This window comes from Bombus pyrosoma, linkage group LG9, assembly GCF_014825855.1.
Source record: "Bombus pyrosoma isolate SC7728 linkage group LG9, ASM1482585v1, whole genome shotgun sequence".
Lineage (NCBI taxonomy): Eukaryota > Metazoa > Arthropoda > Insecta > Hymenoptera > Apidae > Bombus > Bombus pyrosoma.
This window is the reverse complement of record NC_057778.1, coordinates 6,957,529-6,981,458: the sequence shown is the minus strand read 5'-3', so window position 1 is coordinate 6,981,458 and position 23,930 is coordinate 6,957,529. Positions and strand designations below refer to the sequence as shown.

Here is a 23,930-nt window from a genome sequence, read left to right as displayed (position 1 = left end):
GAACGAACCATAAGCTGTATCCATGACAACACAGCTTACTTTCAAACCTGGACTGACATCTCGCTGTCAGAGTTTCCCATTTTCCCCGGCGGTGATGCAAAATCCGAGCTAGAAAATTACCTGGCTTATCACAGATGATGTTCCACTAGATATTCCCACTACTCTCGCAAAATTTCGAACGAAAATGAACAAAAGGTACAACTTTTAATGTCCCTTATTTTTCTTCAATTCGAGAACAGATCACGGTAAATTAGGGGTTAACATTTTCTTCTTTTCCATTAATCAATCTTATAAACTCTGTCTTTTTATACCAGAAGTTTTTTTTTTAATATTCAAGAGTAATTACTTTACTATTTAAATCTGTCATGAAATTACGGAAGAACATTACGAGCTTCGTTTTCCAACGGTCCTTTCTATTTAAAGAGTAAAATGTGCGACGATGAAACGACGATTGATTTCTCCTTTTGATTGCCATTCTTTCGCCACTTTGTCGTATTATTTGTATCAAGAGATACAAGTTCCTTCTTACAGGAAAGCTTCAGTGGATAGAAACATCAGGCAGAAAGCATCGTCCAGACGGCCAAGCACAGCCAGTTTGCACGCGAAACCGAATGCCGTGCAACAAAAGATTTTTAAAACCGAGAAATTACCATCTACGCACAATCTCGTCGATTCGAATGATCCTTTAAAATTGATCAACAAAGCCGTGGACGTCTCTATGCCGAAGACAAGGTTTAGCTCTCAAGACAGATGCAAAGAGTCTAGGTCGTGTTCCTCGCCGAGACTCAAGTATTTCCCTGCGGAGAAAATTAAAAAGTTGGAAAGTCCTCCGCCTTTTTCTCCCAGACCAATAGGTGCTTTAATCGCACAGCAAGATCCTCGAGAATGTGGAATCGTGTACGTGGCTGGACATCCTGAGCAATGTCGCGACACTGGCCAAGGTGACGCTACAGCGGTCACACAGCATGTTCATCAACATCGACAGCCACAGGTAAGTCGACATTTTATTAATTTTTATTTTTTCTTTCTAGTTTTATCAATTTTTTCATACAGGAACCGATAGATGAAAGTGAAGTCATTCTATTATATTTGAAGCTTTTGATTGTCCGAATATCGTACCATGAGAATGTTTTATTAACTTTGCCTTCTTCCTTTTAATTTTATCAATCTCGTTACGGAGACTTTGATCGAGCAATATGACGTTACTGTACCATTTAAAGTTCTTTTATCTCCTTAAAGTTCTTTAATGGTCCTTTTATCCTTATTCGGATATCTTTTGTTTTAATTTTCATATTTTTCATTTTAATCGGGCCAGTCGTGTCTCATAAAGGATTTTACATTACAAACGCAACAAATGCTTTTCGTTTGCCAAAACGAGCGTAAGAGTGAAATACGAACAATTGGGAATCTGATTCCGCCAGGGAATGATCGTTTGTTTAATCCTATTATGCTATAACCGATGAGACTCGTATTGCTTCTGCTATCCAACTTCCTAGCCACGAACAATATTTCCAGTTCAAATCCAATCTTCAAATAGTCCAACTTGTACGCATTAAAGTACAAATTAATCGTTTCGTAGGGCGTGCAAAGTGTGAGTCAGCAACAGGTTGTGCCTCAGCAGGCGATCCATCAGATCGGTCAGATGAATCCGCACTCGGAGAGTACGCTGCCTCAACAAGTTTCAAACGCTCAATCCCATCGTCCTTTCGTGCCCTACGGTTCGCGAGAGTATTCTCCACGGAAGAATAACCACGCGATTTCCTCCAATCTGCCTGAAGTCACAGATACGTCGCAACCAGGCATACAGCAGGTTTCAAACGTTTTGGTTATGAATCAAGAAAAAATAAAACATGAGGATCAGACGAATGCTAATGAACTCGATTACGAGAAACAACCGGTAGGAGGCCGAAATGCAATGCTTCACAGACGAGCAATGCTGAGCAAAGAACAGCCTAACTTGCTGAATCCTATGGATCCTGTTGCGTTAAATTCACCTAACGTTGATCATCTGAATGATCATAATCAGTGCCCCTCGCGTAGTCCCGTTTTACCGCACGCGAATCTTCAGAATCCTCAGCAGATTTATCAGCAGTTGCAGCAGAACATGGTACAGCAGCAACAGATGCAGCAGAGGGCTAACAACTATCAAACGCAGATGATGGGGAATCAACAGCAAGTAGGAGGTCAAATAGCTCCTGCGAATTATAATCCTCAGCAGCTTGGAAGCTATTTTCCTGGTCAAGGAATGACTTCCCCTCAAGATGTAGCGACGAGTCAGTTAAAAAATTCAAAAATGATTGGATCGAGCCAACCGAATCACAGGAATTTGGATTGCGCGATGAATGTACAAAATGGATGGAACAACAATAATCAGATAGCTGAACATTCCAGCATTAAGGCCCAGTTGAAATCTTACAACGTTGACGTGGTAAATGGTAACCAGGCACTCTGTAGGCTACAGAATCAACAACAGCAATTGATGCCTCAATATCAGCAGCAACTTGTGCAACTGCAACACTCTGTATATCAGCAACATCCTATGCATCAGTATCAGCAGTCGTGTAGAAATCCTGTACAGGGAAACGCGATTGTACAAAGACAACAAGGTTTGATGGCCTATAATCAGCCAGGAACTAATCAGCAGATGAATCCCAATCAACAAATGGTTCCTACTCAGCAGTTTAACCCCCAGCAATCCCAAGACAGTCATCCAAAAGAACAAACTGGAAGAAAGAAGCCTTTGAAGTTCACTGCCGCTATGATTCGCGATCAGGAAAAATTGTTGGCCACTATGAAGCAACAAGGAGTACCCTTGGAGATCATGCAAAGGCAGTTCGAGATGTTACTGAATGAGCAACGAAGGCTGTTAGAGTACGTGGAGACTTTACAACAACAGGGAGAATTTTCGGAAGGAACGAAGCTCGTGGTGAAGAATCGCAAAAGAAAACAGGAAGATGAAAAGCCTGAATGGATGATTCATTTGACGCCTACGAGATTATCTTACCTGCAAATTGAGAAAATACAGGAGCAACGAAGAAGGGAGCAGGAAGCTCGGGAAATGGAGATGATGCAACAGCAACAGCAACAGCAGCAACAACAACAGCAGATGATGGGCCAAATGTCTGGTCAGCAAGTTCCTGTCCAGGTTCCTGTTCAGGGTGCGAATCAGCAGTACCATCAGCACTGGCAACAGCAACAGGCTAATTGGCAGCAGCAACAGGCTAATTGGCAGCAGCAACAGAGGGCTTTACAGAATTACACGAATAACATGCATTCCCAACTTTACACTGTTCCAGTACCTGGCAATATGAACGATCCGATGAAATCCATGAATTATCAACAAAATATGCCACAGAGTCAGTATGTTCACCAACAATCTCATCAGCAGTACTATAATCAACCTCAATTGCAACAATACCAGCAGCTTTATCAGCCTATTCTTCAAGAAAATCGAGAACAAGTCCAATCTTCCAGTCAGTCTACAGAGCCGTGTAGTTTGCTAAAAATGCGTCAATATAAAAACGACATTCAGCCACAGAGGCGAAACAACGGATTGCAGGATCCGGCAGCGGCGAAGGAGCTGCTGGAGAATGAAAGATTGCCGATGGAAACCAGAAGAGGACTAGAATATCTGGCTAATTTGGCTCCTAAGAAGATGAATATAATAAAGCTGAACGGATTGCAAGATCGCACCGAGGCAGAAACAGAGTTTCAGCATCGTTTGATCACGTCTATTTTACCTCCACCTGCTAACAAAGTGTCTGCAAATGGCTTGGCGAACTCGAGGAATTCGAACAATCCTCCGCCTCAACGATTACTAAACCCAAGGGAGATTGAACAGGAATATTTGAAAGAATATCCCAGACAGAAATCAAATACTCCAAATAATTACTACAGCGTGCAAGCCGAAAGAGAAAATGGCACCGTAGCCACGGATCAGCCACAATTGATCGTCCAACAACAGTTACCAAATCAGAATTCGACGAGTCTCGTTCCTTACGTCGAGAGAAATCTAATGGTAAATCGTGGAAACGTGATGCCGTTTAAGTTCGATGGAAATTATCCTCAGCACTATCAACAGATGCAACAGTATTATCAAAACACTAAGAATTTAGGGAGGAACAATGGCGAAGGCGATGTTGGATCGAGCCACAGGATAGAACATAATAAGGGAAGCTTCCATCATGCTGGTGGCGACGCCAGTGGAAATATGAATGGTTCGATGAATGGACAAATGGCGGAGGATAAGATACTACCTGAAAAGGTGTATTACAGTCAACCGGATATTCACGAATCCAGGACCATCGGGGGTGTGAGATATTTGGCCAGAAAGCAGGACTACTTACCTAATCAGCAGATCGTGGCACCAGAAACTCTGATCGCAAACAGACACGTGCAACCCCCGATGATGTACTAGTAATAAGAACTTTTTGAGATTCATTTTATTTTTGTTTTATAGTCCCTTTTTGTTTGATATGTGCTTTGTGAATTTTTAGAAGAGCGTTTATTGTATTTGTGATTTTGCATATGCGACCTTTTTAATTATTTTATGGTGAACCAGGTCCTTTGAACGAAACAGATCGTTGATCTGATAAATTTCAAGGGACGTGGTTTAGATTTTTATGATTTCTCAGAATAAAATGTCTTATTACTCTTACGATCGACTGTGTTTCTATAATGAGAGAAGAAGGAAAGTTTGGAAAAGTAATAGGCAGCGTTTCACAGTAGCTGTCGAATCGAATAGCAACGAAGATGTCCAGGAACATTTCCACATTCATCCTGGATAGTTGTTCCCTTTCAACGTCAAGCACATCCTCGTTGCTAGAATCGCTGCCTTTCTTCTCTTCTTCCTATTGTTTGTGCCATTCCTACGCCGTTTCGTCCTCATCAGCAAATTGCCGTCTGCCAATGGAATGCCGTTCACCGACAAAGTGGTTTTCTTCTCGTCTCTAATAATTTCTAATTGTAAAACGTAACCCTTGAAAACGTCATTATTGTTCTATTACCCGTGGCTGAAGTTTATCGCACAATATCGTATCGATACTGTTCGATTATGCTTTTGTTTCTTTCTATTTGACAGTAAAACGCACTAAATTTAACGTTCATATAAAAATTCATCGCTTTCGCTATTATGTATTAACAAAAAATATATGAAATTCTCGGTGAACAATTAATTAATCCTCCAACAAATATGGATCCCTGCAAGTACCGCAATTACATGGACGAGATGCTCGAAATAATTGACGAGATCGGATGCCGGTTAGTCTTTTCTAAAAAATTTCTTTTAAAAAATAAAAAATACAGAAATAATGAAATAAAAAAGGTAATTTCAATCATTTGATTTTTGTAGAAAACCCGAACCGGAAGTATGTAACGTCAGATGCCCGCCTCTAGGCTGTCCACGAGGACCGTGTCCAGGGATGTGCTGTTATCAGGAAGACTGCGATCCTTGTTGCATATCAAAAATCCCTTGTTGCCCACCACCTCCTCAACCCCCTGGTTGTCGAGCACCTCCGTTGTGCTGCTTAAAAGCCTACGCCAAGGCAGTCGGCTATCCTCCAGAATCTCCTCTTTCTCCACCTTGTACACGAATACGTCGTAAACTTTGCGTCGAAATGCTCGATAAAATTTGTCGTCCTCCATCAGTTTGCACCACCGTACCCTATTGCCCATCGCCTTGCTGCACAGTCCCACCTTGCAACCCCTATCCATGCTGTTAATTAACATCGTTAACAATTTATTATTCAAGCCAATCGTAGTGTTCCGTGATTGAAACGAAAATTGATACTTTACGAGAGAAAAATTGTCGCGTATATCTGAAATTTGTGTGCAATATTAGAGAGGGATTTCGATAAGTCCAATTGTCAGAGTTGTACACTGTACTTATGAACGTTTCATGGAAATAAATGTGATCGTAAATGTCTCTTGACGGTATTTGTTATTTTATGAAGTAAATGGAGGATCTTGTGCAAAAGGAACAATGTCAACGTCATTATCTTCCGTTATATTAGAAGGAGTGCAAAGTGAATTTCTAATGTGATTAAAAGCAGGAGACGATTAGGTAAAGTAGGCAAAGTTTGAGAACTGCTGTTCCGCAGACGGTTAAACTTTGACTAATTTTGGATTAACTCTCCAAAGAGCTGCTTGACGTATCAGCCAACGCAATCTATATATCATGCACGATATTAGGGCTGGAGCGTCAAGTGGTGACATGATTCGCCGCTTCCTGATCGAGTTAGATCTTAATTAAAAAATTCGTGAAGTTTGTTCTCAAGCAGCAGTATGTCAAATGATCAAGATAAGAACGGATGTAATATTTGAATTTCGATTATCGATAGCAACATGAGCTGGAACAATTGATTATTGACATACATATGCACGAGCCATTGCCGAATTTTCAAATCGAGTATCATTCGCGAGAGGAAGATTATTTTAAATATCGAGGAAAAAATGAACGAAGACAATCAAACAAATATATGGAGAGGTCCTCAGAAATTTAATACGACGCAAATCGTAAACTGCTTGCTTCGTAAATCGCAATATAAGGAAGATGAGGATGCAGAAGAGGTTGGCAAATTTTCGCAAAATTTACATTGCGATGACCATCAAGGAATATTATCCTATTAATTATTTTAATCAGGATTTGATTCAATCGAATATTTTCAGTATACTGCCCGCCCATCGGAATACACGAAACAAATGTTAATGACAACGGACGAGATGACGCAGTATGTTTTGAAATGGAAAAATAGATTCAATTTACCATTGTGTATGGAACTCGAGGCTTCCAATTTCGAAGTCAGCCCTAGTATTATCGTATTTCAACAGTTCACCCCTGGAATCACTTTGAGTGTGGCAGTGACCGTTCGAAACGTGTCAGCGGTAATTCTAAGCTCTTATAACGAAAAACTGGATTAAATTACCATTAAACTATTTTCAAGGATCCGATCGATGTTACGTTTCTTTTGCCAATGAAATCAAAATTAAGAATCGTAAGATTCATTCGATTATTCCTGAGTCGTAGGTACCAAGATATTTGAGAAGCTCTTACGAGCCTGATCCTTTCTTTTCCGTGGATTTCTGTGGAAGCAGTTACTTGACGATGCTTGCGCCAGGTATTTCCAATTCCTATCGAGTGAAGTTCATGCCTGACAGGAATCAAGACTACCATTATCGATTGAAATTCGCGACTGATAGCGGAGATCTGATAGTACCAGTCGTAGGTGAGATTTTGGGAATCATTAATATCTTTCGAGCAATTTCTTTTCGACTTTTCGTGTCGAGGTCGATTCTAGATGAAAGTAGAACATTGAACAATTTAAACATACAATGACATCGATAGCGATCAATGCGAGAGGAATATTGGACTTCCCTGATCGAATCGAAGTACCACTGACAGGCGTGAAGATTCCCTCATCGAAAACGATATTTGTACGCAACATCGGAGGTGCCTCAACTATTTTCACCCTCTACACTGACAAGTAATTAATTTATGTTTCATTTATTTCATATACGAGATAAAGTTCATTCATCATTAGTTCTGCAAGAAGAATAAAATATATTAGTCCAAGAGCCGGAGATATAAATACATGTGTCATCGAATACAAAAAAATGTCACATTTGCAGTGAAAATTTAGTACTATTTTAATCGAGACAAAGAATTTTGCGTTATAAGAATGTGGAAGGAGGAGGTTCTTATGGATCAAAGTTAATTAACTCAAAGAGTCGTGGACGACAGAAAGCCTCATTAATTTACATACGTAAATAATATTACGATGTAATGGTAAAAATAATTGCAACAAATTGCAGTCCTTGCTTCTGGATCGAGCCATCGAAGGGTAGAATGGAAGAAGAAGAATCGCTTCAGTTCACTATACACTTTCTGTCTAACAAGGCTGGCGATTTCGAAGGAAATCTTTTTCTCGAATACGAAACTGGTATTTAAAGAAGGAGGGCAAACCGAAAGATTAGATAAGTACCGATATTGCCCTATTTCTTTCTTCTTCTTTTTTTTTTTTTTTAGAAGAAAAACTGCGAATAGAACTTCGATGCTCCACAGAGAATTGTCCCGTTCGAATCGATAGAGGCAGCATCAGAATGGAAGATACTTTCTTGGGTCTATCAAGAAGTAAGATTCTCACGATCCACAACAGGAGCAATTATATCGTCAAGTACAAGTGGATGCAGCTTGAGAGCATCGAGGCGGATCACGAGCGAAGAGAACAGTAAGTAAAACGATCATCACGAAGATAATGGCAGAGTGAAAAATAACAACTTTGCCGCAGCTATAAGAAATTGTTCCATCTGGTTTATGAGAGCGAGCTTAATCGTTGCGTGGACCTCGTTCATTATAACGTGTGCACCCCTGATATCCATCAGCTGGTTTATCAACGTATCTACACGGACGAGCTAGGGTCTCTGACGAAAGAAACCTTTCAGTATAATCATATTTGTTTTATGTTTGCACCAGAGGCGAGTTCTTTCGATTCTAAACAACAATTTACGTGCCACTTACGTTTATTCGATAAATGACTACTGGCGAATATCCGTTAGGAAGCTGAAATTTGGCCACAATCGTCTACCGACGTAACAGTTTTCTTTCGTGCGCTGGAAGTCGGTGAGGTGACCAGTACTGCCTATCTTGAAGTGACTGGTCGCGAAGATAGAATACCACTGACGTAAGACAAGTATAATTCTCTAAAATATTGTAAAACCAATAACATTTTAATAATAACATATAATAATAATAATAATAATAATACCGATTCGTTGATATCCACGAGATAAATACATTTTGTTACATCGGTTGTAAATAAATTAATAGTAGCATAACATAAATGTAACAAGGAATAAAATAAAATAAAGTATCGTGAAATAAGAACAGAAACAGAAATAAAAAAAGAAAATAAAAAAGCCTAGTTGACAGGAGATTGTTCAAATGATTGTAAGAGTTACACACTAAATTCTGTTCTTCTATTGTAGTCTTTATGGAACAGGAAAAGGACCGGTTTTCCGCTTGAACGTTCTCACGATCAATTTGGAGAACATCTACATGTGTTCCGTGCACAATTACGAGGTATAATCTACCGTAGATCCGTCAGATCCATCAGAACCCTCTACCCTACCTCTCGGCTCGTATTAATTTCACCTGAAAAAGCTGGAATTAAATCGGAAATTGTTGAAACAAACGATGCTGTCGTTTCAGATAATAGTGGCGAACAAAGGGCACATACCCGGCACGTTGATTTACAGGGCAAAACCAACCGATTTCGGCGGAACGATCGACGTGACGCCTCTCAGTCTTAAGCTACAACCAGACGAGCATAAATCTTTCAATTTATCGTTCTCGTCGAATCGTAAGGGCAATTTCGTGGAGAGGGTCGATTTCGTGGTGAAAGAGAGCCTCGAGGTGCTCAGATTGCATATCAAGTACGTTGTACGGTCGAAGAATAGGGAGAAATCGTTCGGAAGACGATGTTCCTTTTGACGATACGTCGCTTTCTTGTCTTACAGGGGATGCATTATATGCCCTACTTTGCACTTTGACAAGGAGAGCCTCGATTTCGGCACCACAGCCCTCGGTATGCTTAGCGAAATGATTCTATTAAGTAGAGAAAAGGAGCGAACGGAGAAATATATCGTCGATTTGACGGAAGAATGACATAATTAAGGAAAGTACATTTTTAGGAGATGAAAAGTTTGAAATAAAAGTTCGAAGTAGAAAATTATTCAACTCTTTGACGTAGGAACAATCTTTTTCTTTCACAATTTAGTTAATAGATTTCGGGGGCCTCGATATCGTTCTTTTTAAATAGTATAGTTTTATTAGGTAATTATGATATCATTCCCTTAATAGATAGCTCAGAGTTAACGTTTCCAAATATGTCAAAGATGTTTCATTCTTCCAGAAAACCGTCGATATAGAACATAGAATCTTAGAGATTCGTTAAATATTTTCCTCTCGGTATTTTTATGATTCTTCGAATAAGATAATTCTACAATAGATATACTGGAAATATTCAATGAAAAATTGACAAGAACGGCTAATAAGGATAAAAACAGTTAAACGACTATATTGTTCATAGGATTCAGCACTAGACAAGACGTGTACTTGAACAACCTAGCCCTGATACCTGTAGCTTTCACCATAACCGTGCTGAACGACGGGGATCAGGTTCCATTGCTGTACGAGGACTACGCGAAAGCTCAAACGAAGCCAAGTTTCCCGAGCAAACCGCGAGAATTCCATGTCGTCCCACAGGAAGGAGTGGTAGCTGCTCATGGTTCGATGAAAATCAAAGTAAACAATCCCTTTCCTCGATCGTTTATAATTAGCGATTGACAAGTCGGATTGACTGATTTAACGGGGATTATGAAACAGATTCTAACGATTTGCAGGTCATTTACACCGCCAATATCGCGCGTGTCGGTCAGACGACTATTCAGGTCGACATGTGGGACTCTGATTCGGATCCTGTCACCTTGCCAGTGAAATTCTGCGGTAAAGTGGCTTCGTTATCGATCGTGCCGCGAGAAATCACCATTCAATTTTGCTTCACCAATTTTCCTTATTCGCGATCCTTCGCTGTGGAGAATACTTCCGATTTGGATGGCTATTTTTATTTCATACCACAACAGGTATCGTTGGGATGGACAATCATCGACAGCATTGAGCGTAGTTATGTTTATTAGATGCTTTTCCTCTTCGTTCGTTTCTTTCAATTTCGGTTTCCTTAGGTTTCGGATAATTCGGCGGTGATTTGTTCCCTTTGCAACAATCAGGGGTACGTCAAGGCTCATCGGTCGAAGACAATCGAAGCTGTTATTATCACGAAGACTCTAGGATCCCACAAAATCATGCTAAAGTAAAGTACTTGATGTTTTATAATTATCGTTGATACACCTAAGTATGGCTTGGAATCGAAACTGTTTTACAAGCTTAGAGACAGTATAAAAAAAATGTCTATAGTATGTTAGTTATGGGAGAGTCATCGTCAGTATCATCCCACGTGGTCATAAGGTGCAACGGGCAAGGGCCCGTGGTTTCTGCAGAGCCAACTTCCTTGGACTTCGGCGAGGTGAAAGTTCTCGAAGAAAAAACGATGGAATTCCAGCTTATCAACGATTCACCTATTCCTACTCAGTTTATCGCCACATTGGTACTATTCTTCTTATTATTTTCTTCGATAGTGATTTTGCAGTTAAATTACATTTTGTCAAAAATTACAGAGAAATCAATTGTCCACATTCTCTCGAGCGATACCGTAATTCGCGACGATTTTTTAATTCTTCTTCTTTTTTTTTTGTTTCTAATCATTGAAGAAAAGCAAAGATTCACTGTGGAGCGTCAGTCCAGAGTCTGGTGATCTCGAACCGCATGAATCGATGACCATTACTGTTAAACTATGCTTTGTGGACCCTGGGAAATACAAAGATAAAATTATGCTGCGTGTAATTAACAGCAGAACCATCCCTGTAGAGGTCAAAGGAACTGGATATGGTTGCAGTGTCGTTTTCGAGCCACAGATATTCCCAACTTTCGACTGGGGCCTGCTTTTCAGGTTTCAATCATTCATTATCACACCACCAAATTACTCGATCGACCGGAACGTTCTGCCGCCAGACATTTGCTTCTCTGCCTCTATATTTGAAGGATTTCTACAAACCGCAGATAATCGGAAAGCATATACAGAGTGTTCCCGATTTAAATGTCAAAACTTCCGGAACGTGTAGGGGATTAATAAATTAAGAAAAAAAGGTCAGAGATTTGTTCGTTTTTGCTCCATTTTGGAGAAAATCGCAAGGAAAGAAACAAACATGTTTTCCTTCTTTCACTCTCTTATTCGTGTTATCATCTATTTAATGAAAGCGAGGTCGAATCGTAGTTGCGGTGCATCAAATATTATCAAAGCAATGTTCACCTGTAATTAGAGACAAAGTTATCGTTAGGCCAGAAATTTGAACGGTACAACATACATAAATAAGCGTAAATAAATAAACGTAGAAACGAAAATCTTTTTGTTTTCTTTCCCGCGATTTTTTTCCAAAGTGCAGCAAAAACAAGCAACTCTTCAACGGACTTACTTCCTCAGTTTATCGGTCTGCTACACGGTGCAGAAGTTTTGGCGCTTAAAATGGCAACACCCTGTAAATTTAAACTATCGACGGACAATTTATAGAAAGAAAAAGGTAATATTATAGGAGAAGTTAATCGCTATCGATTCGATCGATAAATTCTTATATGACGAAGCACAATTTTAGTGCTTACATTTTGTGGAAGCGTCTTTGTCGAAGACGATATACATATTCTTTTTTTCGAGCAGCGAAAGCGATAGAACTTTCCTATCAGCTTAATGTAATATAAATAATATATGCTTGTACTTGTTTAGCCATCAACAAATAGATCGAACAATAACTCTGACGAACAAGGGGACTCATGACTATCAAATGATCTGGATAACCGAACCAGAAGTACGATTTCGACGAGGTCAAATGCTAATGTCGCACACGTAAGGAGAAAATTTGACCGTTCCCATTGTATAAATGTTGTATAAATTTCTTTAAACGCAGCACGAAGTTTCAACTACATCCTTCGATCGTCAATATTCCACCGGGGGAAACGAGACATGTCTATTGCAAGTTGTTCTGGAAAACGTGAGTAGAACGGCAAAACGGTCACGCAGTGATTAAACGGAAATAGAATTTCTCACGATCAAACTGAAATATAACATAACTGTTAACGTAGAAACGAGTGCGTGGTAGAAAAATGGAACGTTTTCGGTCAATTTCACGGTATAGGCAAACGTGAATTGATCGGCACGTCGTCTTTCACGGTTACTTTGACAGAACCGCAGATTCTATTTAGTAAAAGGAGGCTAACTTTTCGTGTGGACGTGTGCCCCGAGGAAGACAAATTACAGCAAACAGGTATTTGCACGTGAAACACGTAAACGTGAAACGATCTGTTCACGTCTGAATTTTCTGATCGTCGTGATTATTCGTTCAGACGAATTATTGGTGACCAATCAATCGAAGCTCGACCTTAACGTTCAGCTCTCGGTGAGAGAACCATTTCATTTGATAACGTCTACCGAAGAATACGTGCAAAGCATGCAGATTGTCCTGATCGACGGAGGTACCACGAAAATTCGCGTTTTCTTTTCCTTCGATGGCGATACCGAGAATTGTTACTCGAAAAATTATTCCGGCGTACTACGACTGGAATATCAGGAGCATCCCAATCAGGTAAATTTTTTGGTGTTCTCGAGAGTTATTTGATATTGTTTCATGGTTTGAAAGCATTGCTTTTAGGATAAAATCACGTGTAAGGGTTACGTGAATTTTCCAAACCTCGACATACAGCCTAGTGATTTTGTAATTAACTGTGAGCTGGGCACAAGCGCCGAGGAAATATTAACGTTAACCAATAACGGACCAGTATCGGTTGTATATAAATTCCTGTGGCTCGCAGATTCCATCGATATACAACGCGATTCGGACGTCGTGCCGGTTAGTTTGAAAATGAAACTACATTTTGATTTGTACGAAACAACTACTCGAAGAAATATCAATTATCGAAATTTTGTTTGATAAAATCGCCGAAAGAACCAAAGATAGTCACACACGATATTAATTCTTTCGAACTACCTTAAATCGAGTATGCAATTTAAAAAAAAATTAAAATAATATCAAGTTCATTTCTGTATTAATTCATAAAAACGAGACATTTTGATTTAGTACTTTACGTTGAATCTTCATAATTATTATGCACTTAAAGAAGTGTTCTGGATGTTCGTCGCGCAAAGCAAAATTAGAGGCGAATACAGCCGAGATGCAAGAGGTCGAGGTAGCGGACGAGGTACACGAAGACATTTACACGAGTGACAAGCAAGACGGAGTCGGAGACGGGCCATTAGACACGATACCGCCACCTACGAATTGTATTTCTTGTTTCAATTAATGTTCTCTCAGATCTTCCTGTAAAAACTAGCGGAATTTTGTTGCAGCGCCCATTTCAGAGAACCAGAGCTCGGAAATTCCTCTTACGGAGGAAATTTCTGAAATAGACGATTGTTTGGTATCCGCAGAGGAAATAAGAAACTTCCTAATGCCGATTGTTGGATCATATTTTAAGACAGACGAAGATCTGGTTGTGTTAGAGAGCATGCAAACCGATCCTCCAAGGAATCACTATATCAACGAAGTTAATAAAAATAAAATTCTAATGATACTAAATAAAATTAAAACGATTAAAAATAAAATAATATTGGTGGATAGAGGAAATAATTTTTGAAGGAACAGATACATTAGATATGATAGATAGAGCTCTCTTTTCAGATCCAGTAAAGATTTTCTTTCAAAGCAGTTTAAGCCCGATATTTGCTTTTCACGAGGAAATATAACGTTCTGTTTTATGACAACATCCACGTATGAAATACCTTTCCAGGTTCTGAAGATCGTTCCAAACGAGGGCACGGTGCTTCCGTATTCTGTGCAACGAGTGCACGTAGGATTTCACGGTTTCGAACGGCTTCGAATAAAAGCCATCATCGTCTGTGAAATTTTCCGTGGACCCACCGAGCGGATTCATCTACTCGCTCGCGCAGACGCTATTAGATACGCGATTGACACGAATGTTATCGATTTTGGTCAACAGGTATTCATATATCTTACTGTCTGATGAAAATATCCACTTAATCGTAGAACGTTATTCGATATTCCTCTTGTACAATTATTTTTACGATTTATGACATTCGCCGGATCTTTACTTCTATGCTACAATATTATAAATTACAGGACGATAATATTAGCAGAGAATTTATTGTAGGACGAAATTTCAGCCGTGACAATCGTTAAGGGTTGGTACTAAAATATTACTTACGACAAATGAAAGCTTTGTCAGTTGTATAAATTACGCACGTTTATAATTCATGATCGATACAGATCGTCATATAATTTCACGAAATTGTAAAACATGTTACAGTTGTTTCTGGAATATTCTCGTAGCAGCTTTGTCTTGAGGAATCTCTGTACGATAACGTTCGATTACGAAATAAAAGTCACGGAGGTGGCTTCCAACGAGGCGATCGATCGATTCGATATATATCCATTGATAATCCGACCGGATGGTGGCTTTGTGGACGCTGAATCGGTCGTGGAGTTTCACGTGGATCATCTGCCAACGATGCTCGGTCCTATCGGTCATCGATTTCAGTTAGAAGTACGACTAAACCCTTTTTAAATCGGTAGTACGCTCGACGATTCCATTGAATTCTTTGTTATTCGAAGATTTGTTAATAAGGGGCTCGTAAACCCTATAAGGAGGCATGAATTTGCATTTTTATTAAAAAAATCCTTAGATCGGTCACTTGATGCCCGTCACGGTCGAAGTGATCGCTTATGGTGCTTTTCCGCAAGTTTACCTGTGCATTCCTCGAGGAAAAATGCATCAATATCATTCCATCGAGTTAGAATACTCTGCTATCCAGTCGTTGACCGAGGATTTCATAGTTAACGTAAGACAAGTCGACGATGTTTCCAACGTTTTACATAAACATTGATGGATTGTATGTGACAGAAAATAGGGAACATCGTTGCCAAGAAGATTAACGATTTACTCGAAACGGACATGGAGATGTTAGCCGGTAAGTTTCAATATCGTCACGATATTTAAGGAGCTGATAAATTTATTATAAAGTTGAGTAGCCGCGCAGAGTCCTATTGTATTTAGAGTGAATGAATATTTCACCGACCGAACAAGAACGACAGTAGGCAAACATTAAGTATTCTATATGGTTCGTTTCGTATTAACACACTGTACTTTCCTTCGAGCCGAGGAATGGTGTATTATTCCGTACGACGAGACGTTTCCACGAACGATGGACATCGACATGGCGATAGAAAGGTGGTTGGCAAGGAAGTTCGTCGATGCAAATTCATACATTTTAATGCAGCATGCTACGACTCGCAGGAACGAGCCAATTCCTCAACTTTTTTCATCCGAGCACGTTATTGGTATGTCTTGCTCCTCGTAACCTTTCCTTTTATTGCCTCGAACGTAATTGTGCGTTTATATTATTCGCTCTGCATTATGCAGCCTGCGAACGATTGCAAATTCTCCCGTTTTTTCTTCGCAAATTTATTCAAATTCACAGGCAATTATCAAATATCATTGTCTCGAGTAATAACAGATTATTATCATTAAACTGAACAACTTTGTTCTCTTTCAAGATATGAAACACGTGATCGTCGAACGTACTGCTCACTACTCGGTCAATGTAATTAATTACGGTCCATGGAACGTGGAAATGAGAATAAAAATGGAGAACAAGAAAGACCGTCCGAGAAGATCTGGCATCGTAGTACACTTCAGAAAGCATTCCAAGCTGTTGGTCGGCGATTCTGCTGTTCTTCAAGTGACCTGGCACCCTACACGAGAAAGATTTTCAGAGAGAAGCACAGAAGTGAAACATATGATTTACATAGAGGTAATCTTTGTCCAGACGAAAACGCAGAGAATTCACGAGCTTGGCAAATGAAATTCTATTTACGATCCCATGCAGGTATTATATGGATGCACGATTCCTGTCACTATAAAAGGAATAGTAACTTATCCGTACGTCACCGTCAATACTAAGTTTCTGGACTTCCAGGACGTTGTTGTGGGAGAATGTTTGGTTCTTCACATTTCGATCAAGAACGAGTAATAAATTATTCTTTTATCGAAACTTGAACAACAATAACATCAATGTGTAGAACGAGACGAGCTACTTAATTCTGTCTTTGTCCGGCCCAGATCGGACTATTCTACTTGGATCGGCTAGTAGTACGATTCGCGCAGGAAAATATCGAAAATGAATGGAGTTCGGCCGAGTGACCCATATAAATTCCTGCGCGAGTACTAGAAGCAACAAAAAACTGCTGACTCAGTAGTGTGTAGCACACGAGAACGTGGGCAGCTTTTTCCCGACCGCGTCGTCGGCAAAAAGCCCTTGTTCCTTCGTGTTCGCGAGAACCATTGGCGTAAAGACTGACTACAATCGGTTTTCTTTTGTTTCGCATCGGCGTAACCATCAAATTTTTCCTATTCTGCTTTTATCTTTCTTGCTTCTTTCCTTTTCGTCAACAGTTGTTTCCGACAATTATTTCTCTCTTACACGTTTGTTATCGTAAACATTTCCTTCGTTTCTTGTCGTATAAATTCTATCGGATAAATATGAGAAAATTATTTAACAAAACGTGGTCGAAACGCGAGGTTCATCCTACTATGTTCAAACAGGCAATAATACTTTATGAATTTCATTTTGTCAGAATGCTACCCGCAAAATTTCTTGCCACTGTATATTCCACTAGAAATGATCGTGCTGCTTTGCAAACTAAACTTCTTGCCCATTCGCTTCTAACCGCAAACGCGCGGTTCCCTTATACGAAATTTTTCACCCTTCCATTCTCTGAGAAAGCTCGTTCTCACAACGAAAGTTGTTGCAACGCGTAACGAGTCAGGCGTTTGCGGTTTCTTTGAGAATCGCGAACCACCATTGCGTGCGAGTCATTTTCCTCGAAATTCGTTCAAATAGAATCTTAATTAAAGTCCACCTATTTACGATCTTCCACCTTCATCTGGCGCAGACGGAAACGAAGTGATATAGAATGGAAGGAAGAAAATGCAAACATGCTCGTACGCAATGGTCGTCTTGAATATTCTGTTCGGTCCGATATTTTTAACGCCAATTTAATCTTCCTGCCCGTGTTTGATATCCTTGTATATTTGATTTTCGTCAAACTCATTTTATCTTTCACCTAAAATTATTTCTCAGCGGATTAGTCGATTGCGAGTGGGAGGCGAGGCTATCGGACGTTCATCGTAAGAAGCAACACGATGATTATCCATTTTACGTGGAGTACGATACAAATTACTGTCCACCTGGTCATTTCGAAATTGTCCGGGTATATTTCAAACCTCGGAAAACGGTAAGAGTAAAAACGATAGCGTAGAAGCTGTCTGTTAAGAAATTCTTTCGAAGGGTCAATTGTTCCAGTGCTATATAGAGACGAGGTTAAAGATTATCGTGAAAATGAGCCCTGAAACGCAGATAGTCGCTATAACTGGTCGTGGAATCGAAAAAAGATTGAACATAATCGAACCGACTATTCAATTTCTGCCCGCTATTCCGTATACGAATATTCAAGAAGTAGTTTTTACGATCGAGAATACTTGCAATTATCCTGTGGAGTTCTTCTGGCATCATTTGGACGAGTAAAGATACGCTTATGAGTTGCTCAGAAGTTATACCGGTTAATTCTATATACTAAAAATGATCCAAGCAATGAAATCAAGAACGTATAAAAATTGGAGTTGATCAGTTTGATATCTGAGTGGCTCATACCTGTCTCTTAATAAACGACGTTGCTAGATATCGCTTTCTCGATAAACGACGTTGGTCCAGTGTTTTCCAGATGGAGGATCATATAACGAAAGCTCTGTTGTATTACTACAAAGCGAAGGAAATACTGCTGCCACCCAGAAAGCCTGGCGAATCGATACCCTGGCAATTAACGAAATTTTACAGAGACATAATCAACGAGATGGCCCAGGCGTTAATTATGGAGAAGTTAAACGAAGAAGAACTATTCGAGGGAGAAGTTCAGCTTGAGAGAAGGAGTCACGAAGGAGACACGGGGAAGAAGAGAGAGAGGATGACCAGGTCGAGCGTATTGAAGAGGAAAACGAGGAAACGCGGAAGATCTATTCAGCAATCTACGACGAGGAAAAGCAGCGTTCGTGAATCTAGTCGTCGCGGGAAAAGAAACGAAGTTGTCAGTGACTTGTCTAGCACGGATTCGGGAAGAAAAGACTGTTCGGATTTTTCAATTTTGAACGAAACTCTACTGGAATCCATTCCTCTACCCACGAGCGATCCCGAAGAAATCCAACACATGCTTTTTTGTAAGTCCTTGTGTCATTTCTTTTCGTAACGATATGTCGGAATTGACATAAACTGACCATTATTCGAAATTTTGCGATCAAAATATATCCTGTGAGAAATACGAAAATATTTGAATACCTTCGAATGGCAGTGTACAGTGTTTGCCACTTAAACTCTAACAACAATAAGTTTTCATATTGCCAGGTTACATAGACAGCCTTTATAAGAGTTCAGATTTCCAAAGTAGAATGAAAGACCCGGTGAAGGAACTTTTCGAGAATATCCAGCGAAAATCCGACGTGTCGAACAATCTTCCGGATCCCTCCAAGCCTCAGAAAAGAGTCTGCATTATTTTCCATGGAGCTCCTTTCACCGGTACTCCATTGTAACACGTACATCTTCGCCATTCACGAATCCCACACCAACTCCAGTTTCCATGATCTACTTTGTTGCAAAGCTTAATCCATGCCTCTAACGATGATATAATCTCTTCGGGCACGTAATTAGTCATTGTTCGATATCTTCTTAATCGATGGTACGTAATTTATATTGTTCAGAGTATCAAGAGGTTGCGTGCCGGAGCGCCAGAGTCTTAGAAATTCCAGTTCTTAGCATCGATAAGACGATCACGGAAGTTACTGCGCTTTCCGGAAGTCCGTGCTCGATTCAACTTCGACAGATCATCGACGATGTTTATGAGACTTACTCGGAGGCTTTTGCGGAACAGAAGTAAAATCCACGATACTTGAAAGTAGATATTAATAAATAATAAATTATAAGTAATGAATATTCAAAATAAAATACTATTATTTATTCGGAAGATGTGACAAAGATGTTCTTTGGTTAATTATAAATATAGGAGTTTGCATAATCGTCCTTTCCTTTGTTCAAGTTTTTCATCTTCGTTAATGACTTAATATTTGTTTAATCATAATTATATATAATAATAATATATTGTTTATCAGACAGCGTTTGATCAGTCAGGACGCTCGTGAAAGCAACGAGGTCGGATCAGAATCAACTAGAAGAACAGGAACTTCGAGTAAAAGGAGAAGTTCGCCGAAGGAAAAATCGTCCAGAACAGGAGGATCGCCTAAAACCCCGAAGAAATTGAAAACGTCGAAATCTGCTAAAATTCAAAGTTCAGACGCGCAGAGAGAAGCAATCCTTCGACTTCATGCAGATCCTGATCCGCTGGTAGAGCTGGATAAAATTCCAACCAACGAGAAACTGGAAATGTTGGATGCTTTGAGTAGATACGAATATAAGATACAAACCATTTTGTTACTGCAGAAAATAGTTGATATCCATGACTCGCCCAGAGACAGAGGTGACAGAAGTCTAAGGAAAAGGAAGGATTCGTTTCTTGGGATTACTCCCGAATTAATAGCTGAAGCTCTTGAAGAAAGGTTTCTTTGTGAAATAACGTTGTTACTTGAATCTCCTTTTTTTCTATGGATCTTTCTATGGATTAAAAATCGATGAATCTGTAACCAGTTGCCTCAATTTATAACGAAACGAACGGTTTATAGATTATCCATGGAGGATTTCAAGCGAGGTTTCGTTGTACAGAGCTTGGAGTGCAATTTCCTGCGAAATAACACGCTCGAAGCTTTGCTTTCCTTGTTACGAATCGTCGGCAATGTCGAGTATCTTCTATTCGTTACTTTTCTTAATTCGATGGCTTGCTACGACACAAGGGTGGAGCAACTTCAAAAGGAGATAGGTAAAATTAAAAGGCAAAGTAGGCAATTTATAAGAAGATAAAAAATGAAAGAAAACGTGAGATAGCTTCGAAATAAAAAGTTGTTCGATCCTTCACTACGAGAAATTGCACGTGAAATAGAATTGCCAACGGCACAGAAAACCGAGCTTTTCATCTTTGCAGCGATGAAAGCCACCGATCCCAATCAGAAGATCCAGGACATCGACGAGATGTCGTCGTCCGAATACGATCAACTTCCCGACGAGGATAAGAAGATGTATCTGGACGCGATTCTACCACTTAAAAGGGCGGAAGCATCGCGTAGGCGAGCTCGATTCATCGAAAGAATGATGGAACGTACAAAGAAAAAGGTTTGATCGTTTGATCTGTAGAATCCGATTTGTGTTGGCAACCCATTAAGGATTAACATTGCATTAATGAAATATTTCATTCGTAACTTTTTCTCAAACGATTTACATAATTGAATCCTTTTCTTCAACGTCGTGGTTATTAAAAAGAAATTCCAAGGATTTCGTCTTTCAGGATAACATCTTCTTCCTTATTATTCTTCCATCGTACAATTTTAAAGACGTTTACGTACGCGTATTAAATTTCTTTTGTACCTTTGATTTGTATTTCTTACAAAATATATTTTCACCGTCTATTGGCGGCAGATGTATTTAAAGGGTGAATGTATTAATTTATGAGAATCTATCGAATGAAAAATTTTCGTACGAAAGCGACCGTTCAAACAGTTTCGGATCGAATGGAAGTTTAGCATCAGCTGCGGTTAAATCTGAAAGCCGCGGGAGCTCTTTCCATTAATTAGAAAGTTTCGAAGGTTCTCTCCGAGATTGCAAGGTTTGAATTCGATTGTAAATTTACGTGGAAATTATGACTGTTTCGCAGGAGAATAGTAGCTACGTTTCAAGCTTAAAGATAACCAAGAAGAAGCGGAACGCAAAGTCGACGAGACGCGCGACAGCAGCCAGTAACTCGAGGCCAGCTTCCAGTAAACGAGGGACAAGCAAAGCAACGAGAAGTAGAGACAGCTCGAAACGAAGTGGGTCTACTAAAGCAAAGAACTAAGAACAACAGTCGTGATTTATAACCTCGTGTTTCTTATTCTGTAGGGAAAGAATCTGTATCGAGCGAGGTGAAAGAAATTACAGCGGCTATGGATCGATATTACAAGGATCTCTCGTCGATTGAGGCTGTGATTCGTAATTGGGATCCCATAAAAAAGACGATAGTAATTTTATTTTCGTCCTTGCTAATTCCTCTTGAGTATCGATGACGGTATTATTATTTCGTCTGTAGGAAACAGCTTCTACAACGAAGTCTAAAGCATCGAGAAGCGCTAGATCCAAAGATGTGTCTCCTTTAGATACAGTTCAAGAGGTGACGTATGAAAGAAACGATACTATACTTGATACAAACGATATAATTCGTAGAAAATTATACAAGAAATGTACAAATTAGGTGCCTGTAAATAATTTTCACATATGGTACGTAAGATCCAGCGATCCTTGGCAAGACACAATGTACGATCTAGTTGTCGCTCAAATGAACGAGAACCTATTGGCAAAATCTGCTCTTCGTAAGTTGAATAATAACAATCTGTCTTCTTAGATACACAACATGCACATGTATTTTTGTAGCCGTCGAGATTATACCAGTACCAGATCTTCGACCCAAACTTTATTCCGTGCTCAGGTGGAAAGACGTCGAAAAACGAGCTAAAAGAATTCTCGGCGGTACGCTCTTGAATTTCACTGTAATTCCCGTACCGATATTTCCAATAATAAAGATTCGCGAATAAATTAATTATTATTCAGACGTCTATCAATTGGTTTCCTTGACGTCGATGCCGGAAATCTTCTCCGTCAACGAATCAAACGCAGTCAGCGAGGTGAGCGTGCAAGAGAATTACAGTATCGTTAAAAGAAATCGTAGAAGACGTGGACGTAAAACGAGCAAAACGGAGGAACAAAAATCATTGAGCAGAGTGGAAAATCGTTCTGTGAACGCATCGACGACTGGAAGCAAGGACACGAACAACGCGTCATTTCCGGAAACGATTCGGGAAGAGTCCTTGAAGCCACGATGGATTTTACTGCCGAGCGAAAGCCAGAGGTTCAAGATCCGCTTCCAACCGGAAGAGTCGGGTCACTATGAGGAGACGTACGCGTTGACTCTGTTGGATGGAAATTACATCACCTACGAAGTGAATGTTACCGGTGTAGCCGATATACCGAGGCTGGACATGAATCCTAAAACGATTTTTGCGAAGGTACTAATTACTAATTCTCTATCTCTATATGCTCGAACTAGCTGTAGGAATTCGTGAAGATAATTTTATCCTCCGATATTTGGAAACATATTTAACAACCTTCCGGAAGGATGATTACTTTTTCGTTTTACTATTTGTTCTACTATATTGTTTTGTTTTACTAAGTAATATTTGAATAGCTTCCTGGAACAGGAACCCATGGATAAATAGTAGGTAGCAAGAGTCCATTGGGTCGGAAGTTTTAGTTTTTTAATATTAACTATGTTTGAACTACGTGGTAGAAATGACTTCCTAAAAAAGAAATTTGTCCTTTTCATACGTAGAGAAGAAATAAAAGTTTCAGAATAATTCTACTATTTGAGCAAAAAATTACGTTCTGGGCACTTATATATCTATCTCATAGATCTAGAGGCTCCTTTTTCAGAAAGCTTGTCAATTAATATTTCACTGAAAAGCCAAATAAGGGAAAGATAATATCATTTTAAATCGTTAGAAACAATTCAGGTATATCTGGTTAATCCCTTCGTAGACTGCAAATGCTAAATTGAACGAGGCAGAGAGTTCTACGTACTTTCACGACAAAGAGTTGTACGATTTTGGATCTCAGCTGGTTCTCCGTAAAGACAGAAGGTATTTCTTCGCTTTAAATATTTTAATGCATTAATTAAACAATTATACAAAGCGTCGGAGCTACTCTGACAATTCCTATAACTTTTAGAAGAATCTATAATTATCTTCGCAATTATGTTCTCAGTGTAATTAGAAAGAAATATCAGGGGAAACAGATGAATATTTCTAAGAGTACCTCGTCCGTAGGATCATAGTTCTTTCGTTAGTGCAATGATGCGCGTGCACTCGACGATTGTACTGTTTTCGTAAAATGGTAGAACGAGAAATGCAACGAAACCGATTGCCTCTGTTAAAGAAACGAAACGATTTCCTCTATTATCAAGGGAATCGAACGCGTTCCTTCCATTTTCAGTTGGCGAATTCGCAAGTTACATCG

General features: G+C 39.5%; 4 protein-coding genes across 4 annotated transcripts; all 4 read left to right on the top strand.

Annotated features, from left to right (window-relative positions):
* Nucleotides 1-184: 184 nt before the first annotated feature.
* LOC122570826 (putative uncharacterized protein DDB_G0271606) lies at nucleotides 185-4,524 on the top strand. The gene is made up of 3 exons (XM_043733682.1): nucleotides 185-195; nucleotides 532-991; nucleotides 1,580-4,524. Exons 1-3 carry the CDS (start codon nucleotides 185-187, stop codon nucleotides 4,415-4,417), a joined length of 3,309 nt encoding a protein of 1,102 aa, XP_043589617.1. The 3' UTR covers nucleotides 4,418-4,524.
* A 667-nt stretch (nucleotides 4,525-5,191) lies between these two features.
* On the top strand, nucleotides 5,192-5,720 carry LOC122570657 (sperm mitochondrial-associated cysteine-rich protein-like). The gene is made up of 2 exons (XM_043733242.1): nucleotides 5,192-5,259; nucleotides 5,351-5,720. Exons 1-2 carry the CDS (start codon nucleotides 5,192-5,194, stop codon nucleotides 5,718-5,720), a joined length of 438 nt encoding a protein of 145 aa, XP_043589177.1.
* Nucleotides 5,721-10,970: 5,250 nt separating this feature from the next.
* Nucleotides 10,971-16,706, top strand: LOC122570825 (hydrocephalus-inducing protein homolog). Its single transcript, XM_043733681.1, has 16 exons — nucleotides 10,971-11,159; nucleotides 11,323-11,561; nucleotides 12,390-12,509; nucleotides 12,571-12,654; nucleotides 12,746-12,927; nucleotides 13,007-13,245; nucleotides 13,312-13,509; nucleotides 13,778-13,940; nucleotides 14,007-14,203; nucleotides 14,447-14,656; nucleotides 14,984-15,220; nucleotides 15,360-15,515; nucleotides 15,578-15,644; nucleotides 15,832-16,014; nucleotides 16,231-16,487; nucleotides 16,563-16,706. The coding sequence occupies exons 1-16, from the start codon at nucleotides 10,971-10,973 to the stop codon at nucleotides 16,704-16,706; spliced, it is 2,865 nt and encodes a 954-aa protein (XP_043589616.1).
* A 1,181-nt stretch (nucleotides 16,707-17,887) lies between these two features.
* LOC122570789 (hydrocephalus-inducing protein homolog) lies at nucleotides 17,888-20,820 on the top strand. The gene is made up of 8 exons (XM_043733634.1): nucleotides 17,888-17,970; nucleotides 18,039-18,256; nucleotides 18,447-18,946; nucleotides 19,131-19,301; nucleotides 19,484-19,655; nucleotides 19,892-20,335; nucleotides 20,459-20,674; nucleotides 20,790-20,820. Exons 2-8 carry the CDS (start codon nucleotides 18,075-18,077, stop codon nucleotides 20,818-20,820), a joined length of 1,716 nt encoding a protein of 571 aa, XP_043589569.1. The 5' UTR covers nucleotides 17,888-17,970; nucleotides 18,039-18,074.
* Nucleotides 20,821-23,930: the final 3,110 nt, after the last annotated feature.